General features: G+C 38.0%; 1 protein-coding gene across 4 annotated transcripts; it reads left to right on the forward strand.

Annotated features, from left to right (window-relative positions):
- The first annotated feature begins 279 nt into the window (after window positions 1-279).
- Window positions 280-18,734, forward strand: ptbp2b (polypyrimidine tract binding protein 2b). 4 transcript variants are annotated; one of them, NM_001100007.1, is made up of 15 exons: window positions 280-387; window positions 1,051-1,081; window positions 1,280-1,340; window positions 7,198-7,370; window positions 7,538-7,681; window positions 7,789-7,950; window positions 8,072-8,182; window positions 8,515-8,713; window positions 9,400-9,459; window positions 10,126-10,241; window positions 13,996-14,029; window positions 14,577-14,669; window positions 16,703-16,919; window positions 17,262-17,339; window positions 17,416-18,654. In NM_001100007.1, exons 1-15 carry the CDS (start codon window positions 380-382, stop codon window positions 17,543-17,545), a joined length of 1,617 nt encoding a protein of 538 aa, NP_001093477.1. In that variant the 5' UTR covers window positions 280-379; the 3' UTR covers window positions 17,546-18,654. The 4 variants fall into 4 exon arrangements, 2 of the variants coding, with proteins under 2 accessions (NP_001093477.1, XP_005163402.1); XR_012388374.1 differs by lacking the exon at window positions 13,996-14,029 and having other exon boundaries at window positions 307-387; window positions 17,416-18,734; XM_005163345.6 differs by lacking the exon at window positions 9,400-9,459 and having other exon boundaries at window positions 307-387; window positions 17,416-18,734.
- Window positions 18,735-20,284: the final 1,550 nt, after the last annotated feature.

Raw genomic sequence — 20,284 nt, forward strand, 5'->3', positions numbered from 1 at the left:
AGGCTGGCTACGGCCTGTATAATAAACATCATGTAAACAAGCCAGAGCTAAAGCGCTAATTTATAGTCATTTGGAACTTTTCATAATATTTTTTCTAAGGTCCAAAATTGCTATTTAAGTATTATTACAATAATGTTAAACAATGACGTTTCCATCCTTGTTCTTATTGCTATTTTTGTGGATGATGAACTTGTTTTCACGGGTCTGTCACCCAGACCGCGCAAAGCGCGTCTGTCGCTCATCAGTTCGGCAAGTCTCGGCTGTGTTCGGCTGATTCCGCGAGTAACAAACGCTCCACCATTTTGCATAGTTACGCGCGTGTTGAAGGCTCCCCTGCTCCTGTGATCAGTATCACACCGTGAAGAACGTTTTCCCTGCAATGGACGGGTAAGTCTGCGCCTTTTGCAGAATATTTGCTAATATGCCATTTCTAAGCATAACCTAATCTGTATTTGAAACGATTTTAGTCGCGTTCTGTGAAGGCCGCTCGACACACCGGTGAAGCAACAGCCAACACAGGCTAATAATAACAAATGCGCGTTAACCTTACCTGGGTGAATCAAATTATGCCGCTAAATAGATCAGATATGTTTTACGAATACTAAATACGAACTCTCCTAATAATGCAACATCGGTCTTTGAAATGCGTCATGCTATTTGCGCAACAAATGTATGTAACGTTAATGTAGTTTAGCTGTGCGGCTAACGGTACTGCTATTATGCGGGCGCGTCTCCATTCCCTTTGTCTGAAATATAACGGGCACTCCATGTCCGCGAGCTGAATATAAATGCATTTGTCGTTTTCATTTATCGATTGAGTTTTATTGGGCTTAATATTATTACAAAACTGCTCCCATTCTGTCCGCAGTTAAGAGGACGTTAAAATGGTAATTATTTTATGTTGTGCTATTATCTTGTAATAATGTTAATTATAATTTCATAGGTATTATGCGTTCCGATGTGGTATCGATGTGTATGTGATTGATTGCAAGGGTATTGGATCAAACATCCATAAGTTACATGCATTTTTTCTGTTTTTCCTCTCTACAGCATTGCAAGTGATGTTGCAGTTGGTGTGAAGGTAAGTGGTTTGTCTTCGCACGACTGTAACGTTTAGATATTGTTATGAAAATACATGCAAGAAAAAACATGGATGCATGAACCCCCAGATCACTATATTATCATAATGGATTCTGTGATGTAAATAAAGGAAATAAAAACAAAAATATGACTTAAAATATTTAAATGTTTTGCTGAATTTTCATTTCTGTCTTTCTAGAGAAGCTCAGATGACTTGCTGTCTGGCAGTCTGTACAGTAGTCCAAATTCTTCAGTCACTGGTAAGAGAAATAAATGTGGGCATCACATTAGAATCTGAATGCATGAAATGCACAAAAATGAATCTGAATTCATGAAATGCACAAAAACGAAACATACGCTACCTGCACATAGATAGTGTCAAAGATTGGAGTTTTTTGTCAGTTACAAAGTCTACACACACACACACCCATTAATTGTTCGGAACATTTTTAAAGTGCCTTTCATTATGCTAATATGTTTTTCCAAATAATATCTTTCATTCAGTATGCAATGTAACTGGTTGTGAATCTGAAATGTTTGCAGAGTTTAAAAAATTTAAGGGTGCACAACAAATACATTTGTTCTGAAATTATTCTGAACTGCTAAACAGACATGTCAGCATTTCCAGTTTTGCATAATGCCAAAATGACAAAAGTGTTTTTTAGTTTTTGCCAAAAATCATTAGATTAAAAGTAATATTTTATAAAGAAATTGTATACGTTTTGTACTGTAAATTAATCAAAACCCAATTTTCATTTACACACCTTTGAAGATGATTATTAAATACTTTTTTTAACCCTCCAATTTTAGATGTTCAAATAACTTTATCTTAGCTAACATTTTTTTCCAAGTTTTTTTTCAACATTGTTGCTAGCAGCAGGAAGTACATTGCATAGAAATGTTCTGTAGGCAGGTTATTTAAGTGGACTTTTCTTTTCCAGTGAACGTGTGTGGTCTATGCATCAACAGATAGAATAGAGCAGAATATTAAGCTATTTTAAACTTTGAGCATGGCACACACTTCTCACTTTTGCACTTTGGTTGACACAGCAAAATTCTATTTGGCATATACGTAGTGGAACAGCATAACCACTTTTTCGACTTATTTTTGGACAGTTTTCCTACTGGCCGAAAAACTGAAACCGCTGTTTTCAGTAACTAAAAATTCACCACATCCCTAATTAACATGATGATAGTTACATGATGATAATATTTCAAATGTAAAGATAAAGCAATGTACCAAATTGTTAATTTAAATGTAACTACATAGTCATTATAGGCCACTTAATATTAAGTTGGACTGAAGCATTTGTAGTCAAGGCCAAACATTTTATTATTTAACATCTCAAAACTCCCATTAATATCACTAAATCATACTTGAATGGTTGAATCAGCACTTTTTCAGCAGTGATAAAATGCATCTGATTGTCCATTGTGTTCATAAACTCTCATTTTTCTCTAAACATCAAACTGACAAATGTCTTTCTCAAGTCATGATTGCGATGAAGGTTTGAGTTAAACTAGCTCTTCATTTAGTCTTTGGACTTGAATTGCTATCTTAAACATGTACATCCTGTCCTACAGTGTGTTATGTGCGATGAGGAGCTCCACAGTTAAAATTCAGATATGGGTTTGGACTTTTTGTTTGAGACATGCACTTTAAACCAAAGATGCCAAAGTAGGGCCCGCAGGCTAAAGTTGTCCCATGGTAACCTTTGATTTGGCCCACCAACACATCTGAAAGAGAGAGAGAATAATGGGCAGCTGGTTTGTGCAAATGCATTTGACCGAGATAGTCGTTTTGAATTTAAGGTAATGTTTTTTTCTTTGTTTTTTTACTCCATTGTGTTATAAATGGAATCGTTTATGTCTTTACTGTAATAAGTTCATTATAAAATATTCAAAATGATACTGCATTAGTTAATAAGATTTAAAGCAATGTTTTCTAGTAATTTTTTTAATATTAGGCAAATTTAACATAATATGGTTTGTATATTTGCCTTGGTCCCACAGCCCTTAATCAAGTTTGGCTTTTGGCCCTTTATAAGAAAAAGTTTGGGCACCCTTGCTTTAAACAGTAGACCAATTACAGACGAATAGAACATCTGCCCAAAGCAGCGTAGGAATCTCATAAAGAAGCAGTATAAAAGGATAAAAATAGGAATAAGGATAAAAAAAATAGGAACATTTAGGATAGCATTATAGGGACATTTTAAAGTAAGAAGCTCTGGTTTAGTTCTCTTTTTAAAACAGCTAAAACACCCAAGCTTAGTGCATTCCATGGCAAGGATTTGAAAAATATGCAACAGAATGATTTATTGATAACAAATAATTTTTATTTCACCAAGCAAATGGTTTTTAACATGCAGTGTCAGCAACACTAATGCAGTGGCAGGGTAATACTGATGGAACACGGTCACAGGTGTTTTTATATTTATTTGAATGTTTTATTAAATGTGACTCAGCCAATCATAATCAAGGACTGAAAAATTCTGTTGCCTAATCTAATCATTTTTTACAAGTGTGAACAATCTGTCTTGATCTGCTGATAATTGAAAATGTTACTATTTTGTGTGTTTCAGTCCTTTTAATGATATGGCAATTAACTAAGGTCACTCATATATATATATATATATATATATATATATATATATATATATATATATATATATATATATATATATATATATATATATATATATATATAAATATAATAAATTATTATAAATAAAACAGTGCAAATGGATTTTGAGAATGCATCCTGCTTGAATTTACCATAATATTCAATATTAATATATAGCTAAAATATTACTATAGATTTCACATTAGGGATCTTGATTAAAGGAACGCTCCCCTTGTTTTGGATATATTAATTTGGATAGGCTATTAATGGATAGGCTAATTTTAAAACTCCCCTAGAATAATGGCAGTAAAGTTCCTTGATTATTACACCAGAATAAAAGTCAGGGTGCACCAGAAAGCAGGAGAAGGGGTGTGTTTCAGGACACAGATTAGCTCAAATTTAACAGGGAGGGAAGACAAAACATTTCCATGCACGCGAAACACTCGCTCTTTTTCAGCAATGCCCATGCGGTCACTTATCCATCGATGTAGAAAATTGATGTAAAAATATAATTTTCGTAATTTAAAAAAAATATTTGCATACTGACCACCAGGTAAACTTCCAATCAAAGATATATGTATATATGTGCATATCTGGCACTGGATAACCAGTCTTCCACTGCACCCTGGTCCCACATTTATTTTAAAGGGGTGCTACCCTGTACTAAAATGGCGGCTCTATTGATGCATTCCTTCAAATAGACAACAATGGCATAGGTGACATCTAATGTAAATATCTATGATGAAGCTTAAGTTTTTTTTTTAACAGAAACGCATTAGGTTGAATCCATTTGGACCAAAAGCCAACAAACCAACAAATACTGGATTTGAGAATTTTACAATTTTTTACTCTCTTTTTTACTTTTTTCTATCAATAATTTTTCAGTAAAAAATTCATGCAAATTGTCTTGGGGTTGTACTAGATGGTATGCTTTAGTTTAATTCACATATCTGGCTTTTTTCACTTGCGTAACATTGCAAGACTTCGCCTTTCACTATCCCAACAAAGTACTGAAGTGCTTGTACATACTCTGGTTACATCAAGGATTGATTATTGCAATTCCCTCCTATCTGGTATCCCTCTTAACCAACTTTACAGATTACAGCTAATCTAGAACTCAGCAGCTAGGATGGTCACCCACTCGTGTGCTTCTGAACACATATCCCTAATTCTCTTTCACTTGCGTTGGCTTCCTGTTCTTTTTCATGTGCAATATAAAATTCTTCTGTTAACTTACAAAGCTCTTCACAACCTGGCACCCGATTACCTCTCTGATCTTTTATACTGGTACACTTCTCGGTGCTGAGATCTTCTGCGGCTAAATTGTTATCAATTCTAAATTTAAAGATGAAATCATTTGGTAGCAGGGGTTTTAGCTGCATAGCACCATAGTTATGGTATTCCCAGCCTTTAGATATTCATCAGGTGGACTCTTTCTCCAATTTTAAATCCCAGTTTAAAACCGTTCTGTTCAGAATTGCTTTTAATGATTTTTGCTTGGTTTAACATTGTTTATTATTCCTCTGTCTTGTTTTTTAATTTGTGCCTGTGACATATTGTAAGGTGTTCTTGAGTGCTTTGAAAGGCACCTATAAATAAAAGGTATTATTATTATTCTTTTTAATCATGTAATTTTCTCTGTAATATACTTTTAAAATTTTAAACTTTTCTAAAAAAAATGAAACACATAAAACAGTGTATACAACTAGAGATTTTTTGTTTTGACACATTAAAATATGTGGCTAAGAAGTAACTATATTTGATTTTTGTGGCAAGCAAAACAAAAAATTCCATTGGCCCAACTGGGGTTTAGCCATGTACAAGGCCAACATTTTATTTATAATGGTTTTAAAAGGGTATTAAAATATCTCAAATTTGACTTGATGAAACCTTCAGAAACCCTGGAAAGTATAGTTTCTAGTCATATTGGCCAAAAACAGCAACTTTGTATTTTGCTTCAATCTTAGAACATGATGTAACTACAGTAGAGTCAAGCTTTAAATAGGAAAATTATGTAAACTCCTTGGTCACTTTTGAGTGTAATGCTAATTGTGTAATTCAATCTAATGATCTATGCTAGGGTTGGGGGATGTCGACCAATTTAGCATTGTACGATGTCTAATGTGAAACAACGCAATCGCCATATGTGGCAGTGAATTAATTGAAGTGCAAGCGTGAAAGGAAATGATTGACGCAGTGTACTGACACTGTTACACATTACCTGATTTAAAAGATCGAAGAGTCATTACATAGAGACAAGATTAATTAAATATCATGTTGAACAACTATAGTGAGACGCGATTCAGCGATATATCCTTAAAAAACTGTCCGACGTGCACTGCTCTTTGGGGTTTTGAGCTCAAAGCACCTGCAGGCTGCCTGGAGCTCAAACGTTGTATGCTGCAGTGCTTGCCTGTGTGTGGTTACGTGATGTGCGTTTTCAGTGGTTAAAATGCTAGATGAAACGCCAGTGTGGATGTGGAACATTATCATTCTGAACAGCAATTTTAAAGCTAAGACGTATTAGTGTAAATGGGGCCTAAAGCCTGGTTTATACTACTGCGTCAAGTGATCGACATGACCTACGACGGATGCAATGCTCGTAGCCGTGCATTTATACTTCTGCATGCTGTTTCTGTTGCTCTGCAATAACACTTCCGAACTGCTAGCTGGCAGTGAGGTGTTTATGTTCTTCTGGGACGAGTTTGTTCACTGGTGTTTTGTTTCTAAACGCTACCTTAATGTACACTTGGCTCAAACTCGCTCATTTTGAGGCTGGAATCGGCAGAAGTGCAACAACTTTAATCATAAGGTAAACACAAAACGACAGTCTCCATCCGGAACTCCTTTATGGGACTCTTGTAAACACTCGATGTATCGGGCTCGCACGCATCTCATCTCCGCCCACACTCGTCAGCGCTACCGAGCCAACCAATCACAGAGCTTACACTATGCGTCGTTGCGACATGTAGTTAGATGTTTTAAGAGGTGCACGTCAACATTGCCAACGGCCACAGCGAGGGCTATGCGTCCACGCATAGGCTGCACCGTATAGTATAAATCAGCCTTAAGTGTGTTTTTTTTTTTTCTTGAGCGGGTTGCTGCTGCGATGGGGGCAGGGTAGAGGATTGCGATGTCGGCTCAGCATCGTAATGTCTATCGGTCATCGGCAATGGATGATTGCATCGTCTATCGACCCAACCCTAATCTATGCTAAGCTAAAGTGTCCTTGAAGGACCTAAAAATTGGCTGAAAAGATTAAAAAATGGTAAAACTCAACGGTTTATCTTGGGAAGTTGTAAAAAGTCTATTTTCCAAAAAAAGGTAAAAGCTTTTTGATAAAAGCTAAAACTCTGTATTGGAATTTCCCTATATATTGACAAATAATACAGGTCAAATTGTTCTTTTTTTGCTCATTAGATAATGTACAAACCTGATAATACCAATTTAAAGTCACATTTTTAAATTCAACTGTATTCCTGATATACTTACAGCTAATGGAAGTGACAGTAAAAAACTGAGGGTGGAGGACAGCATGGACAGCCCACCATCAAGAGTTATTCATATCCGTAAACTCCCCAATGAGGTTTCTGAGACTGAGGTCATCGCCCTGGGATTGCCCTTTGGAAAGGTCACAAATATACTAATGCTTAAAGGCAAAAATCAGGTATGTGATGGGGTAACAATAAAATCAACCTTTACTGTGATGCAACAAATCTGAAATTCAATGAAGGGCCTAAAAACTTTTCACATTGGTGCACAAAGTTCATACTTAACTGCATTTGAGGAAAAAAAAAGGCTGTTTTTTCATTTTGAACACTTTCTCTCAATTAGGCATTTTTAGAGCTGGGAACCGAGGAAGCAGCTGTTACCATGGTGAACTACTACACAGCTGTTACACCTCAAGTGCGTAATGTCCCAGTGTTCATTCAGTACTCCAACCACAAAGAGCTCAAGACAGACAGTGCACTCAACCAGGTTCGCAAAACACCCTTTTAATGCTTGATGGTAAAATGTAGCAGCAGCGGAAGTGTGTAACTGGCATAGCTCTCATCTTAATCTGTTTCCATGCTTTTCTTCTGAAGCGAGCTCAGGCCGTGCTGCAGGCGGTGTCAGCTGTCCAGGAGGGCGGCTCTCCAAGCTCGGACATGGCCAGCAAGAGTGTGTTAACGCCTGCCCCCAGCCCAGTACTGCGAATAATCATCGACAACATGTTCTACCCAGTCACCCTGGACGTCCTCCAACAGGTCACTGCCCACAGCAGGCATCCATCTGGAATAAACTGCAGTTTTAAAAGAAAACAAGCCAAATGTATTTTTACACTCCCATGCCTCTGAATTAACAGGCCTTTGCACTGATTTCTCTTAGATCTTCTCCAAGTTTGGGACGGTCATGAAGATAATCACGTTTACCAAAAATAATCAGTTTCAGGCTCTTCTGCAGTTCAGTGACCCAGTAAATGCCCAGCAGGCCAAACTGGTGAGTGAACGAAGAGGCGGACTGAAAGCACCGCAAACTCCATAAATGTGTAATGATCTGCCGAAGCACTGTTATGAGATTTTTAATGTGATGGTTATGGCCACAGGCGAATTATGATCCAGTCATATGTTAGTTTAGTACCTTTTCTTTCATTTATGTGATGAAATGACTGCAGTTGTCATTACTTGTAGAGGAGCGATTTTATTACTTTTAGCAGGGCCCTACATTATGCTCCGGCTGTAATTATTCTTATCCTCGTTCACCCTTGTCATAGAATAACAAATGTGATGCGCTGTCTCGCTCTCATCCTCTATCTCTGTCTTTCAATAAAGTCCTTGGACGGCCAGAACATTTACAACTCTTGTTGCACTCTGCGCATTGACTTCTCCAAGCTGGTCAACCTGAATGTAAAATACAACAATGACAAAAGCCGGGATTATACCCGACCCGAGCTGCCAGCGGGAGATGGCCAACCACCAGTGGACCCGTCTATGGCCGCCGCTCTCAGCAAAGATTCCCCCTCCCTGCTTGGTATGTTAGACAACACTCACGTGTGTATGTAATGTAAATGTGGCTCAATCACACCTTTAAAGTCCGCGTGAACCGTAAGTTGTTGAGACTTTTATTTCAGTATGTTAAGTGTTCAGTATGTTCTACCAAATGAAACAGAATATTGAGTAGGGGGTGGGGCTTTCTTTTTGCACATCATTACGAATATTCTGGCTGAAGCTTTTAAATTCACGCTAACATAATAAACATTGCTCCAAAAGTGGAAGCAAATGGTCAGATTTTAAATTGAAGATTACCAAATCAGGCTTTATTATCAGTGGATTAAATTACAAAGATTTATTGTTCATTTGTACTTCTGATTGTTCACGAAAGCAATGTGCACTAGCCAAACACAGATTGTAAATTTTGATTTCACACGGACTTTAAGACCCATCTTCCCTGTCATTCTCTGACATGCATCATCATCTTCTGTCTGCATAGCTTCAGTTTCAGAGCAGGGTAGAGGTGTGAATGCTTTGCCTTTATTGTGTGTTATTCATGAAGAGTTTTCTAGTTCTTAGTGGAAAATGGGTCAATGGTGCCTGAAATGCAATCCTGTCTAATTGATGTGCCATTCAAACTCGTTCCTTTTACGTTTTTTTGCCGCTTCCACGGCCCCCAGTCTGTGTTTGATCCCGAAAGACTTTGACTGTACACGTTCTCCGTAGGTACTCCCTCTGGAATGGTAACTTCCTACTCTAGTGGTGGAGGGTTTCCATCTTCTCTAGGTACCTATGCTTCCATTTACTTTCCTTTTTTTCTTTTGATTTTCTAACGCTGCTTGAATGCGCTCTTCCCTCTGAAGGACAGGGACTTTTCCAGTGCTGTCAGAATTGGCAGGGCTTTCATGTTGAAACCACCCCAACCATTTGTCCTGACTTGACATGCAAGCTTCATAAACAGTGTCGCTATTTGTCAAAGCATAAATCTGAAGCTGCAACAATAAGCCCTTCCATTCTGCATTATAGGCCTGACGTAATGGATTGACACGCACACTAATTAGGGACCTGTATTTCAGACAGACTGGCAATCCAAACTGCCAAACACCAGTTCCCTTAGCTAAAGCAGAGCTGCCTATTGAGCGGCTAACTACAGCAAGCAGAAGGGCCCCAAAAAGCAATTTGGCTTTCAGATATTGCTCCAGAGCTTCAGTCTGTGTGAAATCGGTTCAGATAGCGATCTGCCTAGCAGCAGATATTGACTCTGGGATGTGGGTTTGCCCGAGGTGTGTGGTTTTTGGCTGGATAACTGGATGTGCTTGGTGTGGTGGGTGCAGACAGGTAGAATGCATGGCCACAGGGCAGATCCGGCTGAGATGCTGAGCTGTCGGCTCTTCTGGGCTAAGTGGGCTGACAGGGTTCTTCCTCTCCATCTCTCTCTCTCTCTCCCTATAGGGGCCATCAGCCCTCTGAGCGCAGCAGCGGCGGCAGCAGCAGCAGCAGGGAGGGTAGCGTTGTCCGGTCATTCAGTACCTGGCGGAGTGCTACTGGTCAGCAATCTCAATGATGAGGTCAGTGCACTCTCAAAACACACACAAACACATCCCTGCTCTCTCTGTTCAGTTTTCTCATTGTGTCGATCAGGTCACACTGTATGTCTCTGGTTTTATATGTTTAGTCCTCATCTGTTAAAGATCATTTTTTTAATTAAAGGGACCTCAACATCACCTTCAAAATGTTTAGCAGCAGAGCAGCGTTAACTTGTTTCTGTTGTTGTGTTGGCATTTAAAAAGAGGAGTTCTTGGTGATGTCATATTGTTAATTTGATGATTATTCAATCATTTATTGATATGATAATTGTTAAATTCTGAGGCTGGGTAAAAATAGCAATTTTTAGAATTCGAATTATGATCTGACAGATCCAGTGAGCACATCAGTGAATTAAGTAAAAGTAAATTGTTATACACACAGGCGATACAGTGGTGCAGTAGGTAGTGCTGTCGCCTCACAACAAGAAGGTCGCTGGTTTGAGCCTCGGCTCAGTCGGCGTTTCTGTGTGGAGTTTGCATGTTCTCCCTGCATTCGCATGGGTTTCCTCCGGGTGCTCCGGTTTCACCTACAGTCGAAAGACATGCGGTTTAGGTGAATTGGGTAGGCTAAATTGTTCGTAGTGTATGAGTGTGTGTGTGGATGTTTCCCAGAGTTGGGTTGCGGCTGGAAGGGCATCCACTGCGTAAAAACGGGCTGGATAAGTTGATGGTACATTCCGCTGTGGCGACCCTGCCCTAATAAAGGAATAAGCCGACAAGAAAATGAATGAATGAATGAAATTGTTATACACATAATACAATTGTTGTAACTATTTTATTTATCGTGTGTTTTGATTGCCAAAATGTTAAAATATCTACAATGTGAAAATAAAAGAATTGCACCTAAAATGTTTACTGTGAAAGTCTTCTGAAGAGACACAATTATTTAAAAAAATTTCACTGCAATTGTTACTAGTTGGCACAAACATTTTGGATTTTCACAACTTTCATGATGCCCAAAATATTTAGTTTTTTTGAATCCGCTTGTTAAGAGTGACATCCATTCGCTCTATCAAACTGTATGGGGTAACTCAAAATCACAATCGCAATATATATATATATATATATATATATATATATATATATATATATATATATATATATATATATATATATATATATATATATGTATATGCCTAATATCCAATGGCCAGAAAGTAATAAATTTTTTATAAATTGTTAAAATTTGGGTATTTGTTATGCAGCAAGTCCAGAGACTGTTGTGTACACTGATTTTATATAAAATTCACTTTAATGTGTGATAGAATTAAAAATGGCCGTAAATTAATATTTTCTAATTTCAAATGAGTAGCAGCTTGGACCAGAAAACAGTATTCCATAAATCACAGATACGTCACGACTTAACAAGCGTATATATAAATCAAACGCATCTGCTTTTAAAAAAAAATCTGTGCTTGAATATGGATATTTAATTAACAAAACATTAAGAAAGTTTTAAACAAAAAGTAGTTATTTCTTTTTCAGATTCAAAATAGTTCCAAAACATAGATTGAGTCGATTGCCATCAACACTCTTCAAACTTGCACATGCACTTGAACAATACCTTTGTTTTTGTTTTTTTTTGTTTTTTCAGTTTGTTTTTTGGTTGTTAGGATCACGCAACTCTTTCTAATGGCAATTTGTAACTTTTTGATTTGGTGGCCAATTTGAACAATCTTATTCGAACAATCTCCCAGTAACGGTTGGGTTTAGGGGCGGTGTTGGGTAAAATTCATACATTTTCGTACGATTGAACTTTGTACAAATTTGTACTAATTAGCCACTAAAATGACAAAACGTAAAATAGTTAAATTTCCTCATGCAATCAGGCTGGATCTCGAGTTTACCTACTATTTTTCAATAATGCTTCAATGTGCCCGTACTGTTTAAAGATTGAGCTTGTACGAATTTGCACTAATTAGCTAACTAAAATGACAAAACATAAAATAGTTACATTTTCTCATGCGATCAGGCTGGATCTCGAGCTTGCGTACTATTTTTCAATAATGCTTAAATGTGCCCGTACTGTTAAACGATTGAACACGTATGAATTTGTACTAATAGCCACTAAAATGACAGAACATAAAATAGTTACTTGTGTACTATTTTGTGTAGGTTACTTGTGTACCTAATGTGTTCTCAAGTCTAATGTGAGGGTGAATAAATGACGAGATGATTAATTCTTTTGCGTGGATCATGGAATACGTTGTGTCAGACTAGTACACAAATCAGTACCCAGCACTACTAATTGCATCGTCAGGACTTCCTTTATTGCATAATACTTTAATCAGATTTCTGCGTTAGATTTGCTCTCTTGCTAAACATTTTGAACCTGACTTCAAAGTCATTTCAGTCACTTTTCTGATGTGCACTAGATTCAGAATGATTTATTCAGTCCCAGACAATACAAACTGAGCAGGTGACTTGTCTTGACACGATTTCAGATTGACCTTTGTCTCATTTCCATCCTCAATGTATATCATGTATTGTGTTCAATGTTATTTCAGTATATTTGCAGATAGCAGTGAATTGATAGTCAGTAATGATGAATTAAACCCTGTAGCTCTTTATGTTCTCTATTGTGACATTTACTTTATACTTGCAGAAATATACTGAAAGCATTCTCAGTAAGGTTTTCGTCAAAATGGAGGGTCTCTCTGCAGTCTCTCCTCTGTGCAAATTTTGATCACTGTCTCTCTCTCCTCTCTCTTTATCTCTCCCCCTCTCTGCTCTCTCTCTCTCTCTCTTTCTCGCACCTTTTCATGAGCGCTCTGTCTGGAAGTAATATCTAACTGTCTTTTCTCTCTAAGCTGTATCTCTCTCTTCCTCTCCTGATGCTCCACTGCCTCTCTCTAAGCTATTCAAAGTTGGTATGAAACATGGTAGCTCCACCCGCCTCTGTCATTTCTCTCACACTTTCTCTCTCTCACTATGATTTCTCTGTCTTTTTGAAGTGTCCCAGTAATTTCCCCATCATGGTTTTTGTTTTCCCAAACACTTGTGGGTTTGTGGAAGTTTTCAACATGACGTGCTCTCTATTGATGCCATAACTCTGCAAGGTGGTTTTCATGCCTACCCGCTGCATGACCCCGCCCCCTTTACAGCTATAGGCTGCTTTGTTTTGTTTGGTTTTCCCCTTTAACGCTTTTTCTTCTCGTACTAAAGCTTTCCACTGGCTCTGCATGCTTTGTCCTCTCAGCGTTTTTGTGCTGCAGTTAGTCTGAGTAAATGTACCCTGCCCACGTTCGGTCTCGAGTGACTACGTTTGGCACTGTTAAACATAGTCGGGGGAAGCAAAAGCAAAAAAAGAAAAGAGAACCCTACCATTTTCTGACCAAACTCCTGCATTTCCTGTGTACTGACCTGTATATTATTTTTGTTCCCCCTTCCAACTTTTGTTTCTTATTCATTTCTTTATTTTTTTTTGTTTTTCTTTTATCCCACGCTGCTTCCAACCCCTCCTTCTCCCTCTCTCCTCTTCTGTGATTGGTTGGCCCTTTCTCTCCTGCAATCCTGTCTCCCCGCCCTCCACCCATTCATGCTTTGTGCCTGAACCAAAACAAATGTTCCTCCTCGGACCGACTTGCCCCAATTAACTGCCTTGACCCATGCTCCATGACCACCTCACCATTCTACGGGAAACCACCCTCCGTTATGGATGATCTGTTCATCTCCGCTCTACCTCGACTCTTCTCTCTTCCTGTCTTACGCTGCTTGCTCTTCTCTCCTTCTAAAGATGGTTACGCCCCAAAGTCTGTTTACCCTCTTCGGTATGTTATCGTTAGCAATCTACCTCTTTTTGTTGATCTATTGTTAATTTCATTTCAGTTGTTCTTTTGTTTACTCTTTCATTTGCCATATCTCTAGACTAGTTGTTAATAATCTGGCTCTAATGTAATTTCCAGTTTCATTTGTTTAGTTCTATTATGCCAAAATTTCAGCTGATGAGAAAATGTCCAGTTTTTTTGGTTGATTTTCCTTGGCTTTTGAAGCCTCTGTCTCTATCTTGCTCTATCTGTCTCTCTTCATGTACAGCTTATATTAATGCATGGTTGATTATTTTGCATGTAGGCTTTTGATTTTAACTTTGCCATATCACATGAGCTTGTTTTTTGGAGGGCGTTTCAGAATAAGTTGTGTCTGTTAGAAACACTGTTTTGGACTCTTTGGTGTAGATAATTTGGAAGATTTGTACCATCATCTTCACCTTTCATGTCAGAACCGGAGCTTCTGAAGCACTAACTTGTCCTTCCTGGTTCACTCCTCTCGTCCTCCCTCCTTCCCTCCCTCTTCCATCTGCCTCTCACTTAACTGAAGGTGTCTACGGTGACGTGCAACGCGTGAAAATCCTTTACAATAAGAAGGACAGTGCTTTAATCCAGATGTCTGATGGAAACCAGGCCCAGTTGGGTAAGCGGACAGTGTTATTTTTGTGTTTGATGTTTTTATTATAGGGTTACTCCATCAAAAAATAAATAAATAAAATAAATTGCGTATTTTCACACTGTAATTTCTTTCCGAGACCTTTTTTTGGGAATACAAATTGAGATATTTTTGGTGAAATCGGAGAGCCTCCTCATCTTCCATAGACAGCAAGGGTGCCAGCTCATTTAATGTAAACAGGGTGTCTGTGGGGTCTTAAAATGTCTTAAATTTAAAAAAACAAAATTTTTGGCCTTAAAAAGTCTTAAATTCACTGAAATATTATGTTGTAGGTCTTAAATCATTTTAAACAGGTCTTAATTTTCCTATATCCATGAAAAGTTACCCAATCGGACAAACATCCATCCAATCACCAGCAATACAAAAGTTTATTTACCAATATGGTTTAAGTATCTTCCTTACAATAGCATTTGTTTTCAACAGTTTTTTTTACGTTTTAACTAGGCCATTAAAAGTCCCCTTAGTGTTTAGTCCTGTGGAAGTAAAAAAATTCACTCATAATGGTCTTAAAGAAGTCTTAAAGTCTTAAATTTGACTTGATGAAACCTGCAGAAGCCCTGGTAAAGGCATGTACCAAATACATCCTCAAAACATTCCATATGCCTTCAGTGGACCTATATTATCAAGCTACAAGCATCTTTTTGTGTGCACATAAAACAAAAATGACAACTTCACAGTTTCTTCTCCTCAGTGTCAGTATAGGGTGCATGTGCACGAAACACAAGGGAGTCAGACGCATGGTCAAATGCGACAGATGAATGTGTGGACCATATACTGACACTGAGGAAAGGCATTATTTTTGTTTTATGTTTACAGAAAAATATTCTCGTAGCTTGAAAATAGTCTGATTGAACAACTAAATGCATGGACTATCTCGTTGTTAATGATGGTTGGGGAAGATCTCAGATTTCACCTAAAATATGTTAATTTGTATTCTGAAGACCCCGAAGGTCCTATGCTTTGTTCACACCAGATGCGGAACGTTTAAGTTTAATCTCTTCATTCGCGCGTCAAAATCCTCTTCATTCGCGTGTCAAATCTGCTTCAATCAAACGTTTAATTCACTTCACAACAGATGCGGATTCTCGTGATGTGCAGGGCTTCTGTCTGCTCGGTGACTCTAGCTTCATTGCTAAATGGCTAACATAGATTTTATTGAGAAAATAACTGTGTTTATGTGCTTCATGAAGGCTGAAAACAGCGTTGATTTGTTTGCAGCAGTGTCTGAGTCCACAAGATACTTTCAGAGGTGCACCCAGCCCTGTGAGCTCACAAACTCCTTCAGAAACTTAACCTGGATGATGGAAGCATTCAGCGATGCTTCTAACTGAGTCGAGCCCAGTTTGAAGGATTTCCCCCCGAGACACCAACAACAAGCTCTGCATCATAATCACACCCCCACAAGAGCAAGCTCCTAATTGGTTAACACGGCGCAAATGTCCGCTGAAGTTCAGATTTTTGAACTCGAGCTATTTGTGCTATTCGCACTTTAAGCGCGTCAAACGCGCAATTCACGCCGCGCCATTCACGCAGTTCAAGTCCTTCGCGCAGCAGGATGTCTATTTTGCATGTCCTTTGCATTGACTTAATATGTAAATCACTCATGCTTGATGCTTCTTCCGCATCTGGTGTGAACACAGCACCAGGGATTTGGAATGGCATGATTTTTTTTAATTTTTTTTTTTATTTAGGGTGATCTTACACTTTAATGATGCACCAAAATCAATATTCTGAGCCAAAAACAAAAAAAAGTTGACGCTTGTTTCATGTTACAAGCAACAAAGCACAAGGGTCATTTAGCACAGACTAAATAAAATAATCTTTGAGATTTAATAATCCATAACAATATCAATTATAATTGAGACTTAAATATTGTCATCCAAGTGTTGAAATCCACACAGCTGCTTTATTGTGTGCATGAAATAGATAAATATTCCATCAGAGAAACATGAATTCCATTTAACTGTTTTGGTCAAACATTTTGTGTCTTCTTGTTTTAGCCATGAGCCATCTGAACGGGCAGAAGATGTATGGCAAGATCATTCGTGTGACCCTTTCGAAGCACCAGACGGTACAGCTACCCAGGGAAGGTTTAGATGATCAGGGCCTGACAAAGGACTTCACTAGTTCTCCACTGCACCGCTTCAAAAAGCCTGGCTCTAAAAACTTCCAGAACATCTTCCCCCCTTCAGCTACACTTCATCTCTCTAACATACCGTGAGTATGCAGGAGAACAATAATTTGTTGATTACGTTAGTAAAATTCGTACTGTATTGCTGGTAAAGCAGATTTGCGATGTCCTAATGAATGCAAGTGGCCATTTTTCTGTACATTTTTGTAATTATTGTATTATTCTGGCATCATAAATCTTGGACCTACTGCTGACCATCCTTTTAAATGAATTGTCAGTTTTGTCCCTCGCAGTGTACCAGTTCAAATCTGAGATTAAAATGTGGCTACCAAGGAACATTTGTTTTCTTTTTTATTGGTTCATGCATCATGATAACGTTTTACCATTTACTCTGAGGAAATGCTAATAAGTGCTTGTTTCCCCTCCAGTGACAATGTGACAGAGGAGGATTTACGACTGCTCTTCTCAAACTCCGGCGGTACAGTGAAAGCGTTCAAGTTTTTCCAGTAAGAACCTTATGCTTTGCGTTTTCTCAGTTTTATGTGTTTGTTCCTAGTCATCACTGTTTGATTTTTCTGCTAGAGATCGCAAAATGTCTCTGCTGCAGATGGCCACGGCCGAGGAGGCAATTCAGGCCCTCATCGACCTTCACAACTATGACATGGGCCGCGGCCACCGTCTGAGAGTGTCCTTCTCAAAGTCCACCATCTGAGGACCCGCTGGTGCTCTCTTACCTTTCCTCTCTCTCCCCCAGGAGCCTCAAGTCCAGTTCAGTTTTATTTGTACCAGTCATTCCTTAACACCATATCAAAAACTTCAATGAGAATGGCCCTAAAGGAACACTCGCTCTCTATCTGCTCCTGCTATTTGTGTTTGGCCAGCTGTTATTCTGTTTTAGGATGGATTGACAAAAATGTGCCTTACTTAGCAAAATAGCGTCATCTTTTTTGCTCCCATTGACACAGGTTATAGTAGTTCAGTCACATTACACACAGTGTGTTATTTTTACAATCACCTGGCTTTGTTGTTTTGATGGTTTCTGAAAGTGATATTTAGCTTTTGCCCAATGTGTTTTCATTTGGTCTTTGATGAAAAAATTGATGAAGCTTTGAAAGCTAGGCGACCTTTTTTTTAACGTCTGTTGAATCTGAAGATAAGTAAGCAAATTTGATGGAGCGTACTCCATTTTGTAAATGATCTTCTGCATTTTTTTATTATTTAGGGCTGTAGTATTATTTCGTTTTCTTTGATCAGGCATCCGAGGTACTTTCTGTGATTGAAACCTGTGGTAAACAAAACACTGGCAGGGGGGAGCATCGTGTGTGACGTGTAGTACCTGCTTTGATATTTCTCACTTTTGCTTCAGTGAATTCTGTTTCCCGTTTTTTAGATGAAAATCCGAGCATGTGCTGATGGATCTCGGCAGTTGCATGTGTCAGATTGACCATGTTTGATGTTGTGAATTCACATTAATGTAGGGACTGTTGGGACCAAAGTAAATGTGCCTTTAGTCTTACTTTATTCTGCATTGTACAAAATGTTTTATTCAACCTCGGGAATATTTTTATCAACGGAGACTTTCCAACAGACATCACTCACGTGAAAGATCCATAATTGTCTTTGATTGTGGTTTTGATAGAGAATCGCTCGCTGATTCTATTGCAAAATTACCCTTTTTCTTCTTTTTTGTGGTTTAGACCTAAGAAACCAATGGGAGTGGGGGTGTTCTGTACATTTTTTACATGAATTGAGTTTTTACATCTTTAGGAATGTAATGTTCAGTATAGAAGCGGCACAATTAAAAGTTCATTTTTCTACCAAGTTTGTGCTTGACGGTCCCTGTGTGGTGTAGTGCTTTTATCCTGTAGCATGCTGAATAAACTCTTCTCGCTCTGCATTCACCTCTGCCTCTCTGCTGTCTCTTTCTCTTCCTGTACTGTCCTCTGTATCTCACTTAGCTCTTTTCCTCCGATTACACTCTTTCCAGGCTCAGGAAAAACACTCGCCAGAGTATCAATACACACAATTGAAGTAAAAAAAACAAAAAACAGAAAGGATGTAATCTTTGGCTGATTATCTAACTTTCCCCATCACGTCGTCATGTGTTTTTGTTTCATTTTCTGTTTTCATGCTTATCCCTGTATCTTTGTCCACTTTGGTCACTTCAAGTATGAATTGAATATCAGTGTGCCGTTTTTGTGTCCCCACAATTTTGTATCTGAGAGCAGGGTGCTTGGTTCACAGATTGGTAACTGTGTTTAGTTGCATGCAGTACAATGGAAAAACGTGCTTACAGTATCCCGCCTTTCAATATGTGACTGATTGTGCATTGAAGTGGTTGTTTGTCTGCTGGAGAAAAGACAATCAACTGGCACCGATTTAAGCTGAGACACGAGTTACATAAATTGCAGCTTGCACCGTTTTTCGTGAACCAGTATAAACCGAAGCGTAGTGCTAAGAATCCTTCTGGGAGAGTGTTTCTTTTTTTGTTAAGCATGCTGTCTTTTTTTGAAGAAAGAAAGCGGCTTTCACTGACTACAATGGCTTTCCTGTAGTTGAACATAAAGGAGATTCAGTATTTTGGGCTTGTGTTGCCTCAAGCTTTGGGTGCTTAGAATCATAAAATCTGGATATTTTGCAGTGTAGAACAGTGTGATAAGGGTGTTTTCTTCAAATGCTGTAGGTCTTCTTGAAGCAAATAACAAACACTAAAAAAAGAAGCTAGTAATGTTTACACCAGTGGTTCTCGACACCTTTTTTGAGTCAAAAGTCAAATCAATGCAAATCACCTGGCTAATTATGTGCTGAGACCTAAATTACTTCAAATATAACACAACTGGGGTCTCATTTATAAATATGGTGTACACACAGAGCAGGGGTAGAAATGTGTATGCCAATTTCTATGCAAAAGTTGTGATCTATAAAAACTAAAATAAAAATAAAAAACTCCTAAGATTTACTTAATAAAGTCCCTGTAACTATTTGCACATGCAAAATTTAAGTAAATTTTATATCATGTACAATTAACTTGTCAATATTTAAAATGTACTTATTTTTTTTAGGAGTGTTAGGTTAAACATTAGGTAAAAGTAATTGATTTTCTTCAATTTTGAGCCTATATTTAGCTGTTCTTTTTTGGCAGAAGGAAAATTGCTTTCATCAGATTAAGTTAATTTGTTATTAAGTTAAATGAGTACATTTGAAAGGAATTAATTAAATTAAGACACTTATTTCCACTGACTTGAAATGTGTTATTTCATTTTATTTTAAGCAAATTGAACCCAAGAGCAAATTTAGGGATCTCAGAACTAGTGTTAGCAAAGCTATGTTTTTCTGAATGAACCTTAATGTTGGTATAAAAACTGGCAAGACCCAAAACATGAGTACTCTTCTGGAAGGTGGTAACCTTAAAACAACAACAAAAAAATAATCTTCAAACTAATTAGGATTA

Source organism: Danio rerio, chromosome 2, assembly GCF_049306965.1.
Source record: "Danio rerio strain Tuebingen ecotype United States chromosome 2, GRCz12tu, whole genome shotgun sequence".
NCBI classification, from domain to species: Eukaryota; Metazoa; Chordata; class Actinopteri; order Cypriniformes; family Danionidae; genus Danio; species Danio rerio.

What these genes read in the sequence shown, in the direction of transcription:
- ptbp2b (NM_001100007.1), top strand. An exon ending in TCAGCAATCTCAATGATGAG is followed by an intron (nt 10,242 to 13,995) that starts GTCAGTGCACTC and finishes CTCCTTCTAAAG; the next exon opens with ATGGTTACGCCCCAAAGTCT. An exon ending in CTTCATCTCTCTAACATACC is followed by an intron (nt 16,920 to 17,261) that starts GTGAGTATGCAG and finishes TTTCCCCTCCAG; the next exon opens with TGACAATGTGACAGAGGAGG.